At 45.5% G+C, this 25,920-nt stretch overlaps 1 protein-coding gene across 2 annotated transcripts in view; it reads left to right on the forward strand.

The window, feature by feature from the left end:
- Window positions 1-25,920, forward strand: part of ATP1A3 (ATPase Na+/K+ transporting subunit alpha 3) — a 63,601-nt gene that overhangs the window by 30,818 nt on the left and 6,863 nt on the right. For both annotated transcript variants that reach the window (XM_087971127.1, XM_087971126.1), the window contains exons 4-19: window positions 243-446; window positions 553-666; window positions 2,294-2,428; window positions 3,517-3,634; window positions 4,695-4,963; window positions 7,347-7,545; window positions 9,363-9,472; window positions 10,931-11,065; window positions 14,072-14,264; window positions 15,678-15,853; window positions 17,041-17,177; window positions 17,955-18,105; window positions 19,053-19,221; window positions 20,534-20,688; window positions 22,052-22,175; window positions 23,048-23,193. In XM_087971127.1, the coding sequence (XP_087827253.1) occupies window positions 243-446; window positions 553-666; window positions 2,294-2,428; window positions 3,517-3,634; window positions 4,695-4,963; window positions 7,347-7,545; window positions 9,363-9,472; window positions 10,931-11,065; window positions 14,072-14,264; window positions 15,678-15,853; window positions 17,041-17,177; window positions 17,955-18,105; window positions 19,053-19,221; window positions 20,534-20,688; window positions 22,052-22,175; window positions 23,048-23,193 (2,535 nt within the window). The remainder of the gene's footprint in view (window positions 1-242; window positions 447-552; window positions 667-2,293; window positions 2,429-3,516; window positions 3,635-4,694; window positions 4,964-7,346; window positions 7,546-9,362; window positions 9,473-10,930; window positions 11,066-14,071; window positions 14,265-15,677; window positions 15,854-17,040; window positions 17,178-17,954; window positions 18,106-19,052; window positions 19,222-20,533; window positions 20,689-22,051; window positions 22,176-23,047; window positions 23,194-25,920) is intronic.

Below are 25,920 nucleotides of genomic sequence, written 5' to 3' on the forward strand. Positions count from 1 at the left end.
GAGAATCTGATCTATGATACACCTAGGGGGAGGGGGGAAACAGGGTCACAGGTGACCGTAAATTACGTGTGGCAAGAGTTGGCTTCATATGGGACAATGCCAACATGTTGCTCCTAATAAATCTTTTGAATTCTTTTGAAGCTTGGCCCCGAGGCTCATGATTTAATGAGGGTAATTGCCAGAACCCTGACAGTTTCTTTCACAGCCTGTGGTTTCATCCCTCTTTTCTCTCCCCACATCAGGGTCTGACCCACAGCAAAGCCCAAGAGATCCTGGCCCGCGATGGCCCCAATGCTCTCACCCCACCCCCAACCACTCCGGAATGGGTCAAGTTCTGTCGTCAGCTCTTCGGAGGTTTCTCCATCCTCTTGTGGATCGGTGCCATACTTTGCTTCCTCGCCTACGGCATCCAGGCAGCAACCGATGATGATCCTTCAGGAGACAATGTGAGTTTTGGTGGGGTGACTTGTTTGGAGGGTGTCCTTGTGGGAGGAATGAAGCAAGGGTATCTCAAGGACCTTCTGATGATCCAACCTTTTCCTGCTTCTGCAGTTGTACCTGGGTATTGTATTGGCAGCTGTGGTCATCATCACCGGCTGCTTCTCCTACTACCAAGAGGCGAAAAGCTCTAAGATTATGGAATCCTTCAAGAATATGGTGCCCCAGGTATGACAAGTTGTCTTTTCTATCGACACTAACATACAGGCATAAGAGCAGCAACCGTAAGAGGGAGCTTGGAGTCTTAGTGGACAACCAGTTAAATAGGAGCCAGCAATGTGTAGTGGCAGCCAAAAAAGCCAATGCAATCCTAAGTTGCATTAACAGAGGGATACAATCAAGATCAAGGGAGGCAGTAACACCACTCTATAAAGCCTTAGTAAGACCACACCTAGATTATTGCATCCAGTTTTGGTCACCACATTATAAAAAAGATGTTGAGACTCTAGAAAAAGTACAGAGAAGAGGAACCAGGATGATTAGGGGACTGGAGATTAAAACATACAACGAACGGTTGCAGGAACTGGGCTTGGCTAGTCTAGTAAAGAGAAGGACCAGGGGAGACAGGATAGCAGTCTTCCAATATTTGAGGGGCTGTCACAGAGAGGAAGGGGTCAAGCTATTTTCTAAAGCACCTATAGGCCAGACAAGGAGTAATGGATGGAAACTGAACAAGAAGAGATTCAACCTGGAAATAAGGAGAAACTTTCTGACAGAACAATCAACCGAAGGAACAGAAGTTGCCTTCAGAAGTTGTGGGAGCTTCATCACTGGATGCTTTCAAGAAGAGACTGGACTGCCATTTGTCAGAAATGGTGTAGGGTCTCCTGCTTGGGTGGGTGGGGGTTGGACTAGATGACCTACAAAGGTCCCTTCCAACTCTGATAATCTGTAAACAGGTAGTTTGTCAGGGAATTGCACAGTCGGTGTCCAAATGGAGTCAGAGATGCTGACAAGAACTTGTGGTTTTATATAAATAGATATATTTACAGTAAATAAGAGAGGCAAATGGGAGCACCGTTAGGTAAATCAACACAGCAGGAAAGTCATGAGGTAAAATGACAGAGAGCACAGAGAATTTTTTCTCCATAAAGCTAGGCCTAAGTCATCTTTTATAGCTGATGTATAGGTATTATTTTCATTGATGGTGTCTTTCAGCTCATCTATTTGTAAAATGGGAGCAGAAAATAGGAACCACTTCAGAGAATTTTGTGAGAAGAAATGGGTGACATAAGGTGCCAAGCCGAGTTTAGTTTTAACCATGTTTTTTCTGGTTGTGGGTGTTGTGCAAATCCAGGGCATTAAATTAATTCAGGATTCAGTGTATTGTACATTGTAAAAAGAGGGTTAATCAGAAGTCTATCTAGGTTAAGCCTTTGAGTGAAGACAACCATTTAGAATAGAGGACAACCATTTAGAACTTGTGGACTTCAACTCCCAGAATTCTCCAGCCAGCTACTGGGAGTTGAAGTCCACAAGTCTTAAAGTTGCCAAGTTTGGGGACCCCTGGTTTAGAATCTCGGGTTTATGAAATCAGATAAGTAATGTTTGCGGTACATGTGTTCAATAATAATTACAAGAATGACACAATGTTTTCTCCTGGAGACAACATGGCAAACTCCAGATATGTCAAGCACCCCCATGGTACATTCCTAGGCAGTGTGAGAGTGGCGTTGCCAATGAATTTTGGAAAACGATCGATCGACAAAGAAATGTTTTTAGGGAAACGTGTGTCGGCATGACTGAAAATCTAGAATGTTTTTTAATGGCATGATGTTTGCTTTTCATTCCAAAGCAAGCTCTGGTTATCAGAGAAGGGGAGAAGATGCAACTCAACGCTGAGGATGTAGTGGTTGGAGATCTGGTAGAGGTGAAAGGAGGAGATCGAGTCCCAGCTGACCTAAGGATCATCTCGGCTCATGGTTGCAAGGTTGGTGAAAATCTTACCGCCTTCTTTCAGCTGTTGTTCCTCTCAGCTCTGGAACAGACTTATCAAGCCACTGGGAATTAGAGCAATTCGCCGTGTCCTTTACCATCTGTTCTCTTCCATTAACCAAATCTAAGCGGAGAGGTCAGATTACCAAGCACAAGATCAGTGTTCTGTAGGTCGTATCTGTTGTGGTTCGTATCTGTTGGGGTTTGCTGGCAGCCTGTGCAGACGGCAGCGGAATTGGACAAGAACGGGGACCAGTCCGGGAGATTGGAGAGGACTTGGATGAGGGTCCTGCATCTGATGCAGAGATGGGGCCAGACCATCTGGGAGTGGGGTGCTGCCTCTGGAGCCTTTGGAGTCTGGCAGCAGTTAGGCAGAGAAACAAGGGGAGCCTGTTCCCAGTGTGTGTGTATGCACAGAGCTGCTAGAAGGCGAGAGCAGCTGAAACAAAAGGGGCGACTCGGGAGTAAGGCTGGGAGGTGATGGCCCCTCCCATAAGGTATAGAGGTCAGGCAAAGATGACAAAACCTTTGCAGGAAGCAAAGTCATTCTTTTGGTTCAGATTCATTCTTGAAGCTCTTTGTATTTCGGTTGGTTTTTTCCTAGTTCATTTGATACTTCTGTATTTGGCCGCACTTCACAGAACTGAAAGGTGTTTGTTTATCTTGGGGGACTGTTTAAGATTAATTCCAGCTGGGAATGAAAACATTTCCCAGGGTTGCAATAAAATAAGTCTTGTTTTTAAAATAAGCGTGTGCGTGGTTACGGTCTAGGAAGCCTTGGTCAGAACAGTATCACCGAACAACCTTGTAGTTTGGATTTTCCTGTTTCTTTTATTCAACGCGGAGCAGCAACACAGAGAAGTGGGAAGAAGAATGAATTTGGATCTTTGTCACAAAAGTGATCAGCTTTCCCGGATTTTCGTAACAGGCCCAAACCATCTGTCCTTTCAAATGAGTTGTGCTGATAACTCTACGAGATCCGTCCTGGGGTTGACCTGCCAGATTTGAGATAAAACCAGGATAATTTTCACTGTGAACCTTTCTCTTGGACGAACTGACGCGGCATGGCCTTTTTCTCTCTAGGTGGATAACTCTTCCCTGACGGGTGAATCCGAGCCTCAGACCCGTTCTCCAGATTGTACCCACGACAATCCTCTCGAGACCAGGAATATCACCTTTTTCTCTACCAACTGCGTCGAAGGTAGGGCCTTGTGTTGTCCTTTACCTGGAGAATTTTGGGAGTTGGTCCACACATCTTAAAATTGCCCAATTTGAAAAACACGGATTTAAGAAAACATTGTTATTTTTTTATTTCTTTTCTTTTTTAATCACATGAGCTGCAATCATAATTTTTTAAACAACCGCATAATCCCTTGTGGAGTGGGTGTCTGGGCAACTGAACGGAGCTAGCAGCGTGTTTTACTGGCTGGATGCCCTTCCTGTCACCAATGCGGAGGGGTTGTTTTTTTTTTAGCAGATATATTCTCAGTGTGCCTAGAGAGAAAAATATCTGCCTCTACCTAGGATTGAACTCATAGCCTCCTGATCGTGAGGTGAGCGCTCCACCCCTAGGCACCTGCACCACTCTAGTAGTTTTTTAAATTTCTATTGACTTTGCGATTGCTAGGGCATATGTCTGCCTTTATGAGAAGGATTGCTAGAGAGGAATCTAGAGTAATTCAGTAAGGGCTTAGCTAATGTAGGAGTTCACCAGGCTGAGCCTGAGGGAGGCGTCAAGCACCTCACAGTCTCGAGTCCCTTCATGACAACAAGAGATCTGAGCCCAGCCCACCTTGAATTCCATTGATTCTTATCTACTGGCTATTTGCTTTAACTGTTAGTAGTTCAGATTCTTGTAGAGAACTTAAGCTTGCAATAAATCTTTATAGTTATTTGAACTGCCCGGATCTTCTGATTTCCCTGAGGCTTGACACCTAAGCTCTCATCCTAAATTAGCTTAATGGTTTGTCTCTCTCTCTCTCTCCTCAAGGAACCCGGGGAGATTTGTAAATTACGGTTCTGTTACCAAACCGTGGTTCCTAAATTCATTTAAATACGGCTATGGGCAGTGAACATCCAACACAAAACCACAGCAGAAATCTCCAAGTAGAGATTACAACTTCTAGAATTTCAACCCAGAATGGTCACCTTAGCTGGGAATTCTAGGAGCTGTAGGCACCCACCAGATCTGGAAATTTTTTAGATGTGCAGAAAATTGGATGGAGAACGTATGCCCACCGATTTGTCTCTTCTCCCACCAGGCACAGCACGTGGAGTTGTCATTGCCACCGGTGACCGGACAGTGATGGGTCGAATTGCCACCTTGGCTTCGGGCCTGGAAGTTGGCAAGACCCCCATCGCTAGGGAGATTGAACATTTCATCCAGCTGATCACAGGCGTGGCTGTCTTTCTGGGCGTCTCCTTCTTCGTGCTCTCTCTCATTTTGGGCTACTCATGGCTGGAAGCTGTCATTTTCCTGATTGGCATCATCGTGGCCAATGTCCCTGAAGGACTCTTGGCTACAGTCACAGTAAGTACCAGACAAGAAGTCTACCAAAGAACTTCCTAGAGAAAACGGATGGAAACTAATCAAGGAGAGAAGCAACCTAGAACGAAGGAGACATTTCCCGACAGCACAACTAATCCCAGTGGAACTACTTTCCTGCAGAAGTTGTGAGTGCTCCAATACTGGATTTTTTTTTGGTCTGAAATGGTATAGGTTTCCCTGCTTGAGCAGGGTGTTGGGCTGTAGTGGTTAGAATGCAGCATTGCAGGATCACTCTGCCCACTGCCAGGAGTTTGATCCTGACGGGCTCAAGGTTGACTCAGCCTTCCATCCTTCTGAAGTCAGTAAACTGTCTGGTTTGGTTCTGCAACCCAACAGGACAGACACAGACTTCAGAGGATAATTAGGACTGCAGAAAAAAAACAATTATTACCCACCTGCCTTCAATGGAGGACCTGTATACTGCATGGGTCAAAAAGAGGGCTGTGAAAATATTTACAGACCCCTCACATCCCGGACATAAACGGTTTCAACTCCTTCCCTCAAAATGACGCTATAGGGCATTGCACACCAGAACAAGTAGACACGAGGACAGTTTTCCCCCCGAAAGCCATCACTCTGCTAAACAAATAATTCCCTCAACCCTGTTCAACTATTACAAAGTGTGCACTATTATTACTGCTAATCTTCTCATCCCTCCTTATTACCCATCCCCTCCCACTTGTGATTGTAGGACTGTAACTTTGTCTCTTGTATCCTTACGATTTATATTGACTGTTTCCTAGTATGATTTTATTGTTGATTGTACCCTATGACTATCATTAAATGTTGTACGTTATGATTCTTGATTCTTAACTAATATATCTTTTCTTTTATGTACACTGAGAGCATATGCACCAAAGACAAATTCCTTGTGTGTCCAATCACACTTGGCCAATAAAGTATTCTATTCTATTCTATTCTATTCTATTCTATTCTATTCTATTCTATTGAGTACCCAGATTGTTGGGGGCAATAGGCTGATTCTGTAAACCGCTTTGAAAGGGCTGTAAAGCACTATAAAGTGGTATATAAGTCTAAGTGCTATTGCTATTGGACTAGAAAACCTCCAAGGTCCTTTTCCAACTCTGTTATTCTGTTATATCTCTTTAAAAAGTTTTTTAAATTGATATCTTGGTTTCCCAAAGGTGGTGATGATAATGATGTCTCACTATTCCATTAGAAGAAAAAAGTGATGTGAAGTTGAGCTCACTTTTTTGGAAAAAAAACAACAACAGCATAACAGAGTTGGAAGGGATCTTGGAGCCAGTTCTGACCAGTTCTGGAGAACCGGTAGTGGAAATTTTGAGTCGTTTGGAGAACCGGTGGTAACCTTCCCCCAGGAGTGGGAAGGCAATGGAGATTTTACAGTATCCTTCCCCTGCCATGCCCACCAAGCCACGCCAACAGAACCGGTAGTAAAAAAAATTGAATCCCACCACTGCCTTGGAGGTCATCTAGTCCAGGGGTCTCCAACCTTGGCAACTTTAAGACTTGTGGACTTCAACTCCCAGAATTCCACAGCCAGCTGGCTGGAGTTGAAGTCCACAAGTCTTAGAATTGCCAAGGTTGGAGACCCCTGTTCTAGTCCAATCCTCTGCTCAAGTAGGAGACCCTATATCATATCAGACAAACAATTATTCAATCTCTTCTTCCAGTGATGAAGCATCTACAGCTTGCTATCAGGAGTCCGGCAGTTACCCCCATTTAAATCATGAATCTCGAGCCAAACTTCCAAAACTTCAAAAGGATTTATTGGGAGTTAACATGTCCGGCACTGCCTGGGTATAGCCGACTCTGAGACACTGTCACCCTTGACCCTGATTTTCCCCCACCCCCTGGGTGTATCGTAATTCATAGTCTCCAATGGGACACATCCATAGCCCAGAGTCATCAATCATGCTCTCCAGTTAGAATTTTGCGCGGCAGAAACTTGAGTCATCTAGTTACTGTCTTTGAAAACATTTATGGATTGCCGTTTCAGTTTGCAAGCTGCTACACTGCTCCCCCCTCCCTTTCTGTTGGCAACTCTAAACAGACCATAGAAATATTTTATGAGTTAACATTTAAAAATGTCCAGTGATGGAGCATCCACAACTTCTGGAGGCAAGATGTCCCACTGATTAATTGTTCTGACTGTCAGGAAATTTCTCCTTAGTTCTAGGTTGCTTTTCTCCTTCGTTGGTTTCCATCCATTGCTTCTTGTCCAGCCCTCAGGTGCTTTGGAGAATAGCTTGACTCCCTCTTCTATGTGGCGGCCTCTTAGATATTGGAACACTCTTGGGTTTCAAGGGAAATGCCAGTTTGGGCATCTCTGATGGGAGCCCTTTCCTTCAGCCCATCGCTAAGTCTCCTTCCCCCCATTTAGGTGTGTCTGACCTTGACCGCCAAACGCATGGCTCGCAAAAACTGCTTGGTGAAGAACTTGGAAGCTGTGGAAACCTTGGGTTCCACCTCTACCATCTGCTCGGACAAGACAGGGACCCTGACTCAGAACCGAATGACTGTTGCTCACATGTGGTTTGACAACCAGATCCACGAGGCTGATACCACCGAGGATCAATCTGGTGAGGATTATTGGGGTGGAGCGGAAGAGATTACAAAGATCCTTTTCCTACCTTGCATTAGGAAGAGTTGACAGATGACCTCTTTGCAAGGTGAAAGAATAGGAAGCTGAGCGGGTTTCATGTCTTCTTGGGATCTCTAGCTTAGCTCTAGATCGGGGGTCTCCAATCTTGGCAATGTTAAGACTTGTGGACTTCAACTCCCAGAATTCTGAGGTTGAAGTCCACAGGTCTTAAAGTTGCCAAGATTGGAGACCCCCGATCTAGAGTCACGAAAGATGCTCCCAAGTTTTGCTTTGTATGGAGAGAATTATGTGCAACAGAACTGAGAAAGGCATTATGTAGAACCTTGACTGAAATTCCATCTTCCTCTTGTTCACAATTTCTCCCTTACTCTTTCTCCTTCACCCAATTTCCCCTTTTCTCCCTGGTGTCAAAGAGTGGGTTTAATGTCAGGGTTCCAAGTAATAAATCCATTGCAAGCAAGACTCCGAGCCGTTGAGTTCTTCAAATATTGCTTTTATTGGAAATACCATGTTGGCACATATCTGGTGAAAAACCGACTCTAAAAACTCCCCGCGTTTTTCACCGCATTAAAAGTAACAGATTTTCTACTTTCTCAAAATGATCGGTCACGTGCTCCAATCATTGTACAGTCCGACAACCGGGTGGCACCACTCCACCTTTGTCCTTCCAGGTGTGAGAATGTCCTTGGTTCCCAAGAGAAAGGATTTTGTTTCGACTACAGAAATCCTTCTATCTCAAATTCCCCCCTCCCTGATCCTCAGCTCCAGTGCAGCAACACTGAAGCAGATGATATGGCTTTGGTCAGGACAGTTTCGTGGTTGACACCTAGCCTCCAGTTCAAGTTATTTCTTTTCTTAACGTCCTAGAACAGTGTTGGTGAACCTTTTCGGTGCCGAATGCTGAAATAGGAGTGTTCTGACCCAGCCAAATTCCCCGAGAGCAAACACAGATAAATTCAGGAACTCAAACTTTCATGGCTTTAATCTACAAATAAACCTCTTTGTAGATAACAGATGGCTTGCAGCCAATTAGTCCAATTAGAAAAACCTTGGCAGAAATCTTCAAATAAATCAGAGTCTGTAATCACCACACTGAGTCCTTTGAACTTTTTTGCCTTTTGCAAAGACAAAAACCTTTTGAAACCAGGCTTATATTCCCTAGAGGGAGGGGCCATTACATTGCATCCCTACTCCCAAGTCGTCTGTGCAGCTTCAGCTGTTCTCTTCTGCGAATCATCCTGCGCTCACGCACACTTGGCACAGGCTCCTCGGGAACCTCCTCATCACTGCTGCCAGCCCCCACCATCCCTGAAGGCAGCAGTCCACTCCCTGATGGTCCCGGCCCCTCCTCCGAGTCCTTGCTCTCCTCCACCATCTGCACCTGCTGCCGGCTAACCACAACAGGGAGCATGTGCACGGGGGAGCACCGGAAACTGGAAAAGCAGTTCCCCGCCACGCATGTGCACACCGGGAAGCTCAGCTTCCGGTTTCCGGCATGAGCACTGGCCACCTGGTGTTCCAGTTTCTGGTGCGTGTGCGTGCGTGAAGACCAGCTGGCCCATGTGCATGTGTGTGCCAGAAACCAGAAGCCCAACTTCCCAGCATGCACATACGCACTGGGGAGCTGCTCTTCCAATTTTCGGCACTCCCACATGCTGGCCGGCATACATGCTCATGCCATAACACGGAAGAGCAACAGGAGATGGCTAGCATGCTCGGAGAGACGTGCCATAGGTTCACCATCATGGTCCTAGAACTTCACTCCTCACCATCTTCCTTTATTTTTCATTGCAGGCACGGCCTTTGATAAGAGCTCCGCCACCTGGGTGGCTTTGTCTCACGTTGCTGGTCTTTGCAACCGAGCAGTCTTCAAGGGAGGTCAAGAGAATGTGCCCATCCTCAAGGTGAGTGGAGGAGACATCAGCTGGGCCCTAGAAAAATGGAGAAGGGTCATTGTGCTGGAGATAAGGACTAGGTGAAGATGTGAGGGTCGAAGGTCAAGTATCATAAAAAATATGTTACTTTCTATTTGCATGACGAAAGAGGAGAACCTGAAAATAGATCTTGCTGGATCAGGCCTAGATCCAAATTACTTGGTGGCCCACCTGATACATTTAGGAAACTCCTCCAGTAGGAGGGATAAAGATCATCTGTTGTTGCTCACATGCACTCTCTACATAGAAGTAGACTGACTCCATGCCTGGAAGCTTCACTTGGTCATCAGGTCTGGTACCAGGGGTGGGATTCAGCCAGTGTAACAACCGGTTTGGTGAGCGTGCGCTTTGCACACGCACGCACAGTGGTGGGATTCAAATTTTTTTTTTTACTACCGGTTCTGTGGGTGTGGCTTGGTGGGCGTGGCAGGGGAAGGATACTGCAAAATCCTCATTCCCTCCCCACCCCCACTAACCTGCTTTCCAGCTCCATTCTCCCGTGCAGGGCAACCAAAGAAGACCCAGCCGATCAGCTGGGACTCGATGGGAGGCAGAGAATAGACGGGGGCAGGGCCAGTCAGAGGTGGCATTTGCTGGTTCTCTGAACTACTCAAAATGTCCACTACTGGTTCTCCCGAACTGGTCCGAACCTGCTGAATACCACATCTGCGCACGCAGCATTTGAAAACCGCCCATTTTTGGCTCTAAAACTTCTGCCGCAGGCCTGGTGATTGGAACAGCTGAGATGTGGCCAACTGCTTGGCCGCACAAATCAGCTAGGCTGCAAAAATAACAGAAATAAAGGGAAGACTAGGGCAAGAGTTGGTGGGCGGGGCCCAACTAATCGCTGGAACTACCGGTTCATTTTAACTGATCCAAACCGGCTGAATCCCACTCCTGTCTGGTACCTTGCGATAGACTTTCCTCCAAGAGCTACACTGGACGTTTTTGAACCCATCTAAGCTAGCAGCCCATGTTCTCCTAGGGCAGGGGTTCCCAACCGGGGGTGCGAGACGATATTCCAGGGGGTGTGAGAAAAGTCCAGGTAAATAATAGGATGTTGGCTATACGTTGGCATTTTTATTTATTATGCAATGGATTAACTTTGTTTTCATTTTAGAGTTAAGTATCGTTATTTAGTGGCCGTCACATACATAGCTGACAAGATTCAATCTTACCATATATTTAACGCGTTCAGTAGTTCCTAAAGTCTAAATTTCAGGGGGCGCGAGGTTCGAGTGAAATTTCTTTAGGGGTGCGGGGCGAAAAAAAGGTTGGGGACCACTGTCCCAGGGCATCGCTTCCTACACTTATGAATGTTGTTAGTTCCATCCTTGGGGTGGTGAGGAGATGGGGAGTGATGGGGAGAGAAGGCCAGGCTGCATGTCCAAACACAGAACGTTAAAATGATCCTATTTCACCCCCAAGCGTGACGTAGCAGGAGATGCTTCTGAATCTGCCCTCTTGAAATGTATCGAGCTGTCGTCTGGATCTGTGAAGCTGATGAGGGAGAAGAACAAAAAAGTGGCAGAAATCCCCTTCAATTCCACCAACAAATACCAGGTATGGGTCCTTGAGTGTCCCTCAAAGAGGCTCTAGGGTTGGGTAACCTTTCATCTAAGCCAGGGGTGTCCAACCGTGGCAACTTTAAGGCTGATGGACTTCCGCTCCCAGAATTCCTGGTCAGCATCACTGTCTGGGGAATTCTGGGAGTTGAAGTCCACAGGTCTTAAAGTTGCCATGATTGGACACCGTTGATATCAACCGAAGTTCTTCTTGAATTAAAAAATAAAGCGAATCTAAGGGTGTTGAGCAGCAACAAACACTGAAGATGGCTTTTTTAGGTGTAGCTCGCATTGAAAACATATTTTGATTTCCAACGTTGTTTATTTTCTTACATAAAAAAAAAAAATAAAGAACGCATAGTAATTAGAACTATTTCGGCCTAATTTGGTTTTAGAATTAATACCATAGTAAGTACAGATGGTCCTCGACTTACAACAGTTCATTTAGTGACCATTCAAAGTTCTAATGGCACTGAAAAAAGCAACATAGGACTGTCAACTCATAAAATATTTCTATGGTTGTTTTCGAGTTGCTAACAGAAAAGGAGCGGCGAAGGGGGTTTGAAAGAGCAGTGCAGCAGCTTGGAAATCAAAAGTGCATTCCGTAAATAGTTTTTCAAAGATAGTAACTAGGCGACTGAAGTTTCTGCTGTGCAAATCTCTAATTGGAGAACATGATTGATTACTCTTGGCTATGGATGTGTCTCATTGGAGAACATGAATTATGATATACGGGGGGGGGGGGGAGAAACCAGGGTCAAGGGTGACAATGAATTATGTGTCTCAGAGTCGGCTACACCCAGGCAGTGCCAGACATGTTAACTCCCAATAAATCCTTTTTAAATTTTGGAAGTTTGGCTCAAGACTCATGATTTAATTGGAATAACTGCCGGGATCCTGACAACAACTTTGGCAGCCATCCCCCATGGTTACATTATCAAAATTCAGACACTTGGCAATTGACTCGTATTTATGACGGATGCAGCATTCAGGGGTCACGTGCTCTTCTTTCTGACAAAGCCAATGGGGAAGCCATATTCAATTAACAACCACGTTACTAACTTAACAACTACAGTGATCCACTTAACAACGGTGGCAAGAAAGATCACAAAACAGTGCGAAACTCACTGAACACGTCTCACTTAGCAACAGAAGTTTTGGGCTCAACTTTAAATTCAATCATAAGCAGTAATTAGAACTATTCTAATTTGAATCCTCCAACCCTTTTTTTAAAAAAAAGAAAAACAACAACCATATACAAAAGAAGAAGAAAAATGCATAATTTGGAAGCTTGGATTCATTTATCATGAAACGTGTATCTGGCCAGCTTTGTATATCAGAACCGTCCTGCTTATGGTTCTCCATTCTCAAGTTGTAGAGCCAATAAAGTCCTCACATTCTGGGAATCTCAGGCCTCTCAGCTTTAATCCCCATCTTTTACGCCGACATATGGAAAGGATTAGCTAGGATTCCCAGTGTGCTGTGACCTGGAATAAAATTGGCAAATCATTTCCAGAGAGAGAGAAGGGGTGGTTGCTTCTATGTAATATTGATATGCATTGCAGCTATTGTTGCATAGGTCCAAATCCAGCCGACGTTGGCTAGCATCGGATGGCTGATGTAATATTTACCGAGATGGTTGTGCCAAAAGCGCTTGTTCAAACGGCAACTGGATTTTGTTTTGGTTATTTTTCCCTCTTGAAGACGTTTCGCTTGACATCCCAGAAGTTTTTTCAGTTCATGAACTGAAGATGCTTCTTGGATGAGAAGCGAAACGCCTTCAAGAGAAAAAAAAACAAAATCCAGTTGCCTTTTGGAAAAGCACTTTTGGGACACCAATGTAATGTTGTTGTTGCTTTTTCCAGGGCGTGATAAAACAAACCAAGATGATTGTCACATGCAATCCCAACTTTCGAAGAGAATATTTGCAGCTCAGGGCTGAATGGTGGAGATCCTTGGTGCACTCTGACCTTGGTGGTTTTCTGGCAGGCGTTTTGTTACCACACTAGGGAACATTATCAGTACGCTGTAACAAAACCACCAAGCACAGAAGAGCACAAAGGACCCTCCCAAGCAATATAAACTTTGCCTGTTTTTATAGGCATCACATTTTGTCACTCTGTGTTTCGTTCCATGAGTTTAATTCAGTTTACTTTATTGTCATTGCACCTCGTACGATGCCATCTTCAGTGTACATTGTAACTATAAAAATAAAACACAAACACACATCCTTCGCCTTCTATACAATTGAATTGAAAACCCCTGATATTGATTCATATTGCACTATATACAGTAGAATTCAATATAGTTACTGCTCTGGGGATAGAAGCTGTTTTGCAGCCTATTTGTCCTTGTTTTTATTACCGTGTTTCCCCGAAAATAAGACCCTGACTTATATATATATATTTTTGCCACCAAAAAGGCACCAGGTCTTATTTTCGAGGGACGTCATCCACTGACTAACCTCACTTGTGCGTGTCGCCCCCAGCCTCCTTTTCGCTGTCAGAGGCTTTCAGGAACTTCTTCTTCTGTGGCCATCAAGGCTTTCCTGAAGGCCTCTGCAGCCGATAACAGAGCTCTGGATCGATCTGGATCTTTCTTATCAGCTGCAGATTCCTTCAGGAAAGCCTTGCCAGCCTTGCTGGCTGTAGAAGAAATGGGCCGGCAAGGCAGGTATCAGGGTGTGCGAAGCCTGGCTACAACTGCCCAAAGGTAAGTAGTAGGGCAGCTCCACCCCCCCCAATCCCCACCCTAGCTTAATTTTGACCTGTGCACTCTGGAGTGGGTGGGATCTTAATTAGGGCTTATTTTGGGGGTAGAGCTTATATTGGTAAACATCAAGCTAGGACTTACTTTCAGGGTAGGTTGTATTTTCAGGGAAACAGGGTATTATCCTGTACCGTCTGCCAGATGGTAATAGAGCAACCTGTGTTAAACAGTCTCTTCTCCTGTTTTAATCTGGGAATGTTCTTTGGATCCTGAGAGATTTCTGCTCCCGTTGCAGCTCTCAATTCACGAGACAGAAGATCCCAACGATAACCGCTACCTGCTGGTGATGAAGGGGGCCCCTGAGCGTATCCTGGACCGATGCTCCACCATTCTGTTCCAAGGCAAAGAACAGCCTCTTGATGAAGAATTGAAGGAAGCTTTTCAGAATGCCTACCTGGAGTTGGGAGGACTTGGAGAGAGGGTGCTCGGTAGGAATGGCTGGGGGAGTGGATGGAGGGTGGTTGGAAGGACTAAAGGAGGCAAGACGTCCATGGGCAGAAGGGCTAGGTATCATACAACATCTTGGAGAAGTCATTGGAGGTTTTCTTTTTTTCTTTTTAAGAAAAAAGCCAGCGAGAAGTCAGGGACCCTCTGAAGAAGCTTAGATATTTCAGAATCCAGATGTTTCAAGATGGGTAGATGACAACATGACAAATCATGACCTCAAAATTGAAGGGAGGGACCGGTTTGGAAAAAACTCAGCAGCACTTTTTTGTACGGCTGTTGATAAAAATAGGATCACCAATAGGATCGCCAACGTCCGTGATGGATATGGAAGAAGGAGGAGGAGGAGGAGGTAGAAGAAGGTGACAACACTCTTTAGTTAGGGAAGGAGGCTTCATTGAAAGGGGCCCCCAAGCTGTGCTGGAGGATTCTGTGACCATCAGACAAGCATTAAAGAAGTTTGGTCGTGACTTAGAGCAGGGGTGTCCAACCTTGGCAATTTTAAGACTTGTGGACTTCAACTCCCAGAATTCCTCAGCCAGCCATGCTATCTGGGGAATTCTGGGAGTTGAAGTCCACAAAGTTGCTAAGGTTGGAGACCCCTGGCTTAGAGGGTTGTGCGGATCAAGTTCTTATGGCTTTATAATGCATGGTGAATAGAGTAGAGTAGAGTAGAGTAGAGTAGAGTAGAGTAGAGTAGAGTAGAGTAGAGAAGAAAGAGAAGAGTTGGAAGGGACCTTGGAGGTCTTCTAATCCAACGCCCTGCTTAGGCAGGAAACCCTACACCACTTCAGATAAATAGTTATCTAGTCTCTTCTTAAAACCTTCCAGTGTTGGAGCATTCACAACTTCTGGAGGCAAGTTGTTCCACTGGTTAATTTTTCTCACTGTCAGGAAATTTCTCCTTAGTTCTAGGTTGCTTCTCTCCTTGATTAATTTCCACCCGTTGCTTCTTGTCCTGCCTTTAAGGTGTTTTGGAGAATAGCTTGACTCCCTCTTCTTTGGGGCAGCCCCTGAGATATCGGAACACTGCTATCATGTCACCCTTAGTCCTTCATTTCATCAGACTAGACATACCAGACATTATGACTTAATGCAGCCTTTTGCAACCTGGATACACAGCAGGCCGGTGGAATTCAGTTCTCAGAGTTTTCAGCAATGGCCACGCTGACTAGGGAATTCTGGGAGTTGAAATCCAAACCTCTTCATTCTGCCAAGGTTGAGAAACACTGGCCTAGACTGTTATCTCAGAGCCAATCCTGAATGGTTTACTTTACACTGGGGTGTCTGTGCCTCTAGGGTACAACCAAAATCGTTGGCAAAGATCTGGCTATCCAGGTCTCCAAGTCAAGTTTTCTCTGTTTCTTTTTCCTGACCACCTTTTTTTCTCTTTCCAGGTTTCTGCCACTACTACTTGCCTGAAGAGCAGTATCCCAAAGGGTTCGCCTTTGACTGCGACGATGTCAACTTTTCCACCGACAACCTCTGCTTTGTGGGACTCATGTCCATGATTGACCCACCCCGTGCTGCTGTGCCCGATGCCGTGGGCAAATGCCGAAGTGCTGGCATCAAGGTAAAGCGGTTGTTTGAGTGAATTTCTGGACAGCTTTTCTGTGCATCCACTTTATCCAATTAAGAGAAGTTATCCGGCTCAAATGCAGGGATTTTGAAATCTCTTTATCTCAACTTTTGATACTCCAGAAGGCCAATTCGCTCTCCTAAGCAGACTTTTTAATTGTCTCCTAATAGTGAAAAGATCTGAAAGGGTCCATAGAAGGTCACTCAAACATCTGTGCCATAAATACATTCCTTTTCTGACCTCGGCTTCCCCAAAAAGCACTAAGCAGACTCTTTGCCCCAGCAAAACCCCTTTTAATCACCGAAGGTGAATTTCTTGCATTCACATTCAGCCAAAGGCCTAGCAAACAGTCTTTCATATATAATGAATATATATAATTATATATATATTTAGGAGCACAGGCCTTCTCTAGCCTGGAGTAAATATTTTCAAACGCAGTGCTGACAAGGAAGGGCTTGGCGCAGAGTCTCTAGGATGCACAGACAGATCTTCATTCGTTTGCAACGAACAAGTTGTTTCCTGCAAAAGCCCCCTCCTCTTTTAATCCCTGTGGGAGGGGCTATTCACCGCCCACCTGTGGCTTTACTCCCACATCAATCCTTAGTTTGTAATTGTTCTTTTCTTTTGGCAGCTCTGTGCATGCGCAGGCTGGGAACCGACTCCAGCTGCTCCCTGCCTCGCTGCTGTCCGACTCCAAAGGCAGCTGATGACTGTCAGAATGCCCTGGCCCCCATCTCTGCCTCTGATGCAGAGCCCTCATCCAAGCCTTCCTCAACTTCCAGGACTGGCCCATATTCCTTCCCAACCTCCTCATTTTCTGACTCTGCTGCCAGCTCCACTAGCCACCGGCGGGCCACAACAACTCCAATGCTCTTTTAATTAATCCGTTTATCTGCAGATTCCAAAATCCAAGGTCTTCCTTTTTGTCTTGAATTAATGAATGGATTGGCCCGAGGTTTGCATATTTGATGTGATGTCAATGGCAGCTTCTGGCTTGGATCAGACTGAAGATGTAGCAACCTTCAATTGTCTAGGACTTCTTAGAAACTCTTGGAGACCACCTTACCTCTTGCAATACTTCCAACTCTTAGAAGGAATTGGGTTGGGCAACTCATTCTGCTTCAGTGGACCGTCTTCATGTTCCCCAGGACTCCTTTGATAACCCTGCTTTCCCTCCGCAGGTGATCATGGTAACAGGTGACCATCCCATCACAGCCAAAGCCATCGCCAAAGGTGTTGGAATTATCTCTGAGGGAAATGAGACAGTGGAAGACATTGCTGCCCGGCTAAACATTCCTGTCAGTCAAGTCAACCCCAGGTGAGGGGGAACGTAGGAGAGCAGAGGGTCAACTTGTAGGTCTGGGGGGAAAGTAAGAGCTTCCAGGACATCATGGAACACAAAGGACAAAGTGTTGGGAAACAGAAAGGGGGCAAGGAAGTCGCATGAACGAGGCTATTTTACTTGGGTTCGTCACATTTTGAAATGGCTTTCTCGCTGAAGCTAGGCCCATCTCAGGCAACTTTCTAGACCTGTGAACTTCAACTCCCAGAATTCCTCAGCCAGCCATGCTGTCTGGGGAATTCTGGGAGTTGAAGTCCACAAGTCTTAAAGTTGCCAAGTTTAGAGACCTCTGGTCTAAGTCAAAGGTGTGCAATCTTGGCTACTTTAAGACTTGGGTGGACTTCAATTCCCAGAATTCCCCAGACAGCATGGATGGCTGAGGAATTCTGGGAGTTGAAGTCCACAAGTCTTAAAGTTGGAGACCCCTGACTTAGACAATACCAGAATTTAAGTTTTATTTTGTAACAGTGTATTGATTAGATATCTGTTTAGCTGAGTTGTCTCTCCCCTTCACTACTCTGTGTGGCCATTCAATAGATAGTTGTTGGATGGCATCTCCCAGAGGGCTGTAGTCATTCACCCCGATGAAACGTTGAAATGTAGTTGTGTTCTGGGGAATTCTTCGAAAAAGGCATGAAGACAAATAGAACCAAAACAGCATTGAAACGATGAAGCATAACAGTCCATAGTTAATACTCTCTCTGCATATGGAGAGGTCATGCTTGCCCTATCTACTGTCCTTTGTCTACCCAGAGATGCCAAGGCCTGTGTGATCCATGGGACAGATTTGAAAGACATGCCTACGGAGCAAATTGATGAAATCCTACAGAATCACACCGAGATCGTCTTTGCCCGTACTTCTCCACAGCAGAAACTCATCATTGTGGAAGGTTGCCAAAGACAGGTAGAGACTGAGAAGGACGTCCATCCAACCACGTCATGAGCCTATATCTCATTCCCACAGGCAAATCCCGTTAAAGTTGTCTTCTCTAGCTAGCAGGGAGTTCACACAGCTAACGAAGGACTTTCAGGGCAGGACAGTGCCATATGTGTAAAACCTATGCAACACAAAATGCGTTGATTTACACACTTGAGTGACCGAGAGAAGGATTTTGCTAGTCCCATAGCCTACAGATTCCATCAGCTTCTTCTTCTGAATCTTCACAACAGACAGGATTCAGCATGGAGGGACTAAAAATACTTTGAATGAGCAGAGAGACTCTCTTCCCTCAGCCCTGCCTTGACACCTCCCTCTGGCCTAGCTGGAGATTCCACCCCAGTTGACAAGACACACCCTAGTGTAGGTTGTCCTCATGGTGCTTTTTGCAAGAGGCACCTGGACTTTCTGGTTTTTCTTTGAAGACATTTCACTGCTCATTCAAGAAACTTCTTCAGCTCTGAAAAAGCTTCTTGGGTGAGAAGCCAACAGTCAACCAGAAAGTCCAATGGCAACAGGACTCTCTGGTTTTTCTTTGAAGACATTTCACTTCTCATCTATGAAGCTTCTTCAGCTCTGAAAAAGCTTCTTGGGTGAGAAGCCCACAGTCAACCAGAAAGTCCAATGGCAACTGGACTTTCTGGTTTTTCTTTGAAGACGTTTCACTTCTCATCTACGAAGCTTCTTCAATGCTGAAAGAAAAACCAGAAGGTCCAGTTGCCACTTGAAAAAAGCACCTTGGGGACAACCCTGACCTGGATGGACAGAGAATCTCCATAAACACCTAGTGTAGGTGAACGCACATATTTCCTACCGCCGTTTTCTCCCTCCAAACCATCTCTCCCATCTTCACCCAACCATCTTTTGCACAACAGCACCTGGCCTCTGTTTCTGACTCTGCCTTTCCCCTCCAGGGTGCAATTGTGGCCGTGACTGGGGATGGCGTCAATGACTCACCTGCCCTGAAGAAGGCTGACATTGGGGTCGCCATGGGCATCGCTGGCTCGGATGTCTCCAAACAGGCTGCTGACATGATTCTCCTGGATGACAATTTTGCCTCTATTGTTACTGGAGTTGAAGAAGGTAAAGCAAGGAGAGGCAGATTGGTTCCTTTCCCTCTAAAACAGACGGATTGAGGGTGGACCTCAGGTGTAGGTTCTGTTAATATCTTATTTCTGGGAGAAAGGTTATACAGGTCATCCTCGACCAGTGGTGGGATTCAAATTTTTTAGTACCGGTTCTGTGGCCGTAGCTTGATGGGCGTGGCTTGGCTTGGTGGGTGTGGCATGGCTTGGTGGGCGTGGCTTGGTGGGCATGGCAGGGGAAGGTTACTGCAAAATCCCATTCCCTCCCCATTCCAATAACCTGCTTTCCAGCTCCGTTCTCCTGTGCAGGGCAACAAATGAAGACCCAGCCGATCAGCTGGGACTCGGGAGGCAGCCAATAGATGGGGTTGGTGGGGCCAGTCAGAAGTGGTATTTGCCGGTTCTCCAAACTACTCAAAATTTCCGCTGCTGGTTCTCTACCGTTGCTCGGTGAGAAGTTGTATCAGTGAGCTTTCGCCCCATTTTACAACTTTTCTTGCCACCGTTGTTAAGTGAATCACTGCTGTTGTCAAATGAGCAATGCGGCATTGATTCACTTACCAACGGTGAAGAAGAAACATTGAAAAAGGGAGCAAAGCACACTTCACAAATGTCTCACTTAGCGCGTAAATTCTGGGCTCAGTGATGGTCATGAGGACCACCTCTAGGAGTGGGTGAGAGTTACTAACCCTGTGCGGGAGGGGAGGAGAAGCAGCTTGTGAGCCACGGGGGCGCAGTGGTTAGAGTGCAGTGCTGCAGGCTACTTCTGCTGACTGCCAACTGCCTGCAATTTGGCAGTTCAAATCTCCCCAGGCTCATGGTTGACTCAGCCTTCCATCCTTCTGAGGTTGGTCAAATGAGGACCCAGATTGTTGGGGGCAATTATGCTGACTCTGTAAACCACTTAGAGACGGCTGTAAAAAGCACCGTGAAGCAGTATATAAGTCTAAGTGCTTATTGCTCTTCCTTTTCCCCTTCCTTCCTCCCTCCCTCCCTTCTGTGGTGTGCAATGGTCAGAATGCAGTATTGCAGGCTAACTCTGCCGACTGCCAGCGGTTCGATCCTGACCATCTCAAGGATGACTCAGCCTTCCATCCTTCCGAGGTCGGTAAAAGGAGGAACCAGATTGTTGGGGGCAATCATGCTGACTCTGTAAACTGCTTAGAGAGGGCCGCAAAGCACTGTGAAGCGGTATATAAGTCTAAGGGCTATTGCTATTGCACCAATGGAGCAGAAATCCGACTGGGGTTGACTTTATGTGAAGGCAACTTCTCCTGATCCTCATTCTTTCCCCATTTGTCTCACACCAGGGCGCCTAATTTTTGACAACCTGAAGAAATCCATTGCCTACACCTTGACCAGCAACATCCCAGAGATTACTCCCTTTCTGCTCTTCATCATGGTCAACATCCCACTGCCTCTGGGCACCATCACTATCCTTTGCATTGACTTGGGGACTGATATGGTGAGTTCTCTCCCTTACATCCCTTCAACCTCCAACATCCAAGCGCTTCATCCTTTGCCTCCTCTTTGCGAGGCTTTTCACAGGTAGAAGGGGGCCCTCCATAGATTCCTTCTGTGCCAGGATTCAGAACCTGAACTCGGTCCTTCATTAGCCTGGGACCGGTTTCGGTTGAAGGTGTCAAGGAACAGAGACTGTGCGCTTCTTCGTGCAAATGAATCCAGTGCAAATAAGAGCCAGTTTGGTCTAACGGTTAAGGAGGCAGGCTAGAAACTGGGAGACTGGGAGTTCTAGTCCCGTCTTAGACATGAAAGCCGGTGGGTGAATTTGGGGCAATCATCAGGAGGTGGTGAGTTCTAGTTCCACTTTAGGCATAAAAGCCAGTGGGGGTGATTTGGGGCAGTGAACAGGATACTGGGAGTTCTAGTCCTGTCTTAGGCATGAAAGCGAGTGGGTGACTTTGGGGCAATCATGAGGAGATGGTGAGTTCTAGTCCTGCTTTAGGCATGAAAGCTGAGTGACTTTAGGCTAATTCCTCTTTCTCGGGCCAAACCATTTCATAGGGTTGTTGTTATAGGGCAAACAGGAGGAGAAAGAAGTATTAGTTATATTCACCACCTTGAATCATTTATAAAAAGTAACAAAGGTGGAATATACATAAATAATATGATCAAAATAGCACAAAGGAAACTTGTAGGCTAGTTAAATGACCTTCTGTCCCACAACTGAATTTCATGTAAGGAATCTTGCCACCTTCTCACACTGGGGTCTCCATCTTGGCAACTTTGAGACTTGTGGACTTCAACTCCCAGAATTCCTTGGCCTTTAAGAAATCCACAAGTCTTAAAGGTGCCAAGTTTGAAGACCCACTGCTCAAGGATCTTGGGAACTATAATTCTTACCACCAAAATTCTCTTGTTAACTTTTGTGGACAGATACATCTAATACACAGCTTAAGTGTATTAGCTGTGGGTTTGACTTAATATTTACAACCTGAGCAGGAAACCGAGGGAAGGAATCATGTTTCTCACGGAGGTTGACCCTGGCATGTCTTTGAAAAGAATGAATAGAGGAGTCAAAAAAAGGAAAGGGAAAAGCATGGCAAAAGAAGACACAGAATTTGGGGGAAATGGCCCGAAGAACTCTGATCTTTCATTCTGGTCCTTGAGGTCCCCAAACTTGGCAATTTTAAGACTTGTGGACTTCAATTCCCAAAATTATCCAGCTGGCTGGAGAATTCTGGGAGTTGAAGTCCACAAGTCTTAAAGTTGCCACGTTTGGAGACCTCTGAGCTAAACCTTCAGGTGTAAGACAAAACCTGTGATCTAGCAATCTGTGCCATCTCCATTCTTGGTTTTCCCACCAGGTGCCTGCCATCTCCTTGGCTTACGAAGCAGCTGAAAGTGACATCATGAAGCGTCAGCCCCGAAACCCCAGGACTGACAAGCTGGTGAATGAACGTCTCATCAGTATGGCCTACGGGCAGATTGGTGAGTCAGGTGCAGGCAACCCGGTGGGATGGCCTCAGAAGTTGATTTTAGGAGATGGGTTGGGCAGGGCTGGCCTTGTCACAATAACGGGATTTTTACCTAGGGCATTAAGTCACTAAGTTAGACATTTCTTAAGTGTGTTTTGCCCCATTTTATGACAGTTCCTGCCACTGTTGTTAAGTGAATCAGTGTAGTTGTTAAGTTAATAACATATGTCAACTCATAAAACATTTTATATACACGTTTTATAGTTTACAACAGAAAGAAGGGGGGGATTTTCAAAGAGCAGACGGCAGAGTGGAATCGAAAGTACATTCTATTCATATTTTCTTCAAACACTGATTAGATGACTGAAGCTTCTGCTGCGCAAAAATCTAATTGGAGAGCTTGATTGATGACTCTTGGCTATGGATGTTTTTTGTTGGATGATACACTCAGAAGGGTGGAGGGACAAGGGTGACAGTGAATTACGTATCTCAGAGTCGGCTACGCCCAGGCAAATGCCGGCATGTTAACTTTTAATAAATCCTTTGAAGTTTTGGGAGTGTGGCTTGAGGCTCATGATTTAATTGGAGTAACTGCCGGAATCCTGACAACATAGTTGTTAAGTGAATTTGGCTTCCCCAGTGATCTGGCTTGTCCAAGGGTTGCAAAAGGTAACCCCCATGACTTTGGGACACAGCAAAGGTCATAAGTACAAACTAGTTACCAAGCACCTGAATTTTGATCACATGATCACAGGGGTGCTACAAAGGTCGTAAGTGTGAAAAATGGTCATAAGCTGGGTGGTTTTTTTTGGGGAGTTCTAAGAAGTCTATACAGTTGTGGAGGTCGAGAAAGGATTTCCTCAACTCTCAAAATTCCTTTTGCAGGAATGATTCAGGCTCTGGGAGGGTTCTTCTCCTATTTTGTGATCTTGGCTGAGAACGGGTTCCTGCCCTCTGTTTTGGTTGGCATCCGTCTTACATGGGACAACCGGTCAATCAATGACCTGGAGGATTCATATGGGCAGCAGTGGGTAAGTAGAGGAAAGGGGTAGAACCACATTCTGGATCGCTTACAGAAAGGATGGCTGAGATCCAATCCCTGCGAAGTGTTTTTATTTAGATGAGTTTATAGAACACGGTGCCAGATGTGTTTTTAGATGTTCTTCCTCCGGGAGTTTCTGCCTATATATATATATATATATATATATATATTCATTTCATGTCTGGTAATAGATCATGGACGTTTATGATTCTAGCTGCCTCATGAAAATATATTTTGCAGTGGCGATGTTGCAACAGATGAAGAAGTTGGTATCTTTTGAGGACATTGTTTTCAAGACTGTATTGTGTCATTGTCTTTTGCTGAGAATGAATATTACACCTCGAAGAGAGGGAGGGGGGAGAGAGAGAGAGAGAGAGAGAGAGAGAGAGAGAGAGAGAGAGAGAGAGGTTGATGTTCCCCTCTGCAGCAGATGCCTTGAGTTATGCAGGGTTTCAGTTTAAATACCTTTCACTCAAACTGTGTCTTTTTTGGTCTCCATCATTTGCTGGGTGCTGGTCCTTGGAAGGGCGATCGAATTCCAGAACTGGATTTAAACGCCACTGAGGCCCTAAGCTGCGGGAAGGGATAGACACTGTATTTGGCAAGCGCTAAAAGAGAAGGAAGTTGTGTAAGAGCCAAATTTGGCAAGTCTGCTGCCCAGATGCAGAACAAACCCGTGATGGGCCAGGAAGGGCCCGCTTTAGACACATCGCGTCACACGGGATGTGAAGGCCTACGGAAACAAAGCACATCTTATTTAATCAAGATGGCGTAAGCCCTATAGGAGAGCTGAATTAACGGGAGTTATAATAAAAGCAGGGATGCAGTGGCTCAGTGGCTAAGACGCTGAGCTTGTCAATCAGAAAGGTCGGCAGTTCGGCGATTCGAATCCTTAGCGCTGCGTAACAGCGTTACTTGTCCCAGATTCTGCCAACCTAGAGTTTGAAAACATGTAAAAATGCAAGTAGAAAAATAGGGACCACCTTTGGTGGGAAGGTAACAGCGTTCCGTGCGCCTTCGAAGGCGTTTTGTCATGCTGGCCACATGACCACGGAGACGTCTTCGGACAGCGCTGGCTCTTCGGTTTAGTTGTAACGGAGATGAGCACCAGCGCCCCCTAGAGCTGGAAACAACTAGCACGCATGTACGAGGGGAACCTTTACCTATCATAAAAGCCCAACCAATGAATCACATTCTGAAATTTACAAATTTACAAAATAACAGAGTTGGAAGAGACCTTGGAGGTCTTCTAGTCCAACCCCCCCGGCTTAAGCAGGAGACCTTATATCATTTCAGATAAATGGTTATCCAGTCTCTTCTTAAAAACTTCCAGTGTTGGAGCATTAACTTCTGGAGGCAAGCAGTTCCACTGGTTAATTGTTCTCCCTGTCAGGAAGTTCCTTCTTAGTTCTAGATTGCTTCTCTTCTTGATGAGTTTCCCTCCATTGCTTTTTGTCCTGTCTTCAGGTGCTTTGGAAAATAGGTTGACCCCCTGTTCTTTGTGGCAGGCTCTGAGATATTGGAACATTGCTATCGTATCACCCCTAACTCCTCCTTTTCATTAAACTAGACATGCCCAATTCCTGCAACCCTCCTTCATATATTCTAGTCTCCAGGCCCCTAATTATCTTGGTTGCTTTTCTCTGCATTCTTTCCAGAGTCTCAACATTCTTTTCTATATCGTGGCGACCAAAACTGGTGCAAATATAGTCTTACCAAGGCATTATAAAGTGATCCTAAAACTTCAAGTAATTTTGATTCAGTCCCTCTGTTAATGCAGCCTAGGGACTGCATTGGCTTTTTTCCTCAGCTGCAGCACAATGCCGGCTCACACTCAAGTGGTGATCCCACTAGAATTCCAAATTCTGAGAGGTTCCTTCAGACGGTGGATCCCTAAACTTGGTTTAGTTTATCCTTGATCCAGCTTGGCGACCGATAGATATTGCCAACGTCGCTCAGATTAATTTGAAACGGAGACCCTTTGCTGAAGTAACAGCACAACTGCAGCAGCTGCCACACACTGTGGGGAGTGAGTGTAGGAGAAAGGGAAAAAGCAGGAACTTCCATCTCCCCCGATACCCCACCAAGCGTCTAATTTTGAGCTGAGAGAGAGTGTGGGTTGTTCTGCAAGGAAGGAAGAGGGTGCGGATCAGTGGTGGTTGTTAGGATATGTAACCCTTGTATAAAAAGGATATGCACACGGAAAACGGTTTATGAGTCCAATAAACAGTCCATGTCATACACGTTTTTAACAGTCCAGAAATATCCAGTTATAAAGTCTTCTTACCGGTTCCGTGTCTTTTACAGCAGACAAATATCAAACCATAATAGAACAAATAACCTTCGATATCAGCAGAATATCAAAATGAACAGGGTTAGTCAGTATTGGTCCGTAGTCAATAAGTATCAAGAGAGATCATCAGTGCAAAAGAGAAATAAAATTAAACCATGATCTATAGCTCCCTCTTATGGCAACTTGTAGCATAATTGACCAACCAGAACACAGCATAATACTTGTAGTTTATATATTGTCAACCCAACTATGTTATTTACATATACATAACAGTGGTATTCTACCAGTTCAGCCCGGTTCTGCCAAGCCGGTAGCGGTGATGAGCAGCGGAGATTGAACCGGTTCTCTTGGGCCCACCCGCCATAATCACCTTTATCCTCTGCTATTGAAGGGCAGCTGCTTTGCGCGGCACAGTAGAGTGCC

Source organism: Notechis scutatus, chromosome 8, assembly GCF_049901735.1.
Source record: "Notechis scutatus isolate UNSWTSFEM ecotype Mainland chromosome 8, rNotScu1.2, whole genome shotgun sequence".
Lineage (NCBI taxonomy): Eukaryota > Metazoa > Chordata > Lepidosauria > Squamata > Elapidae > Notechis > Notechis scutatus.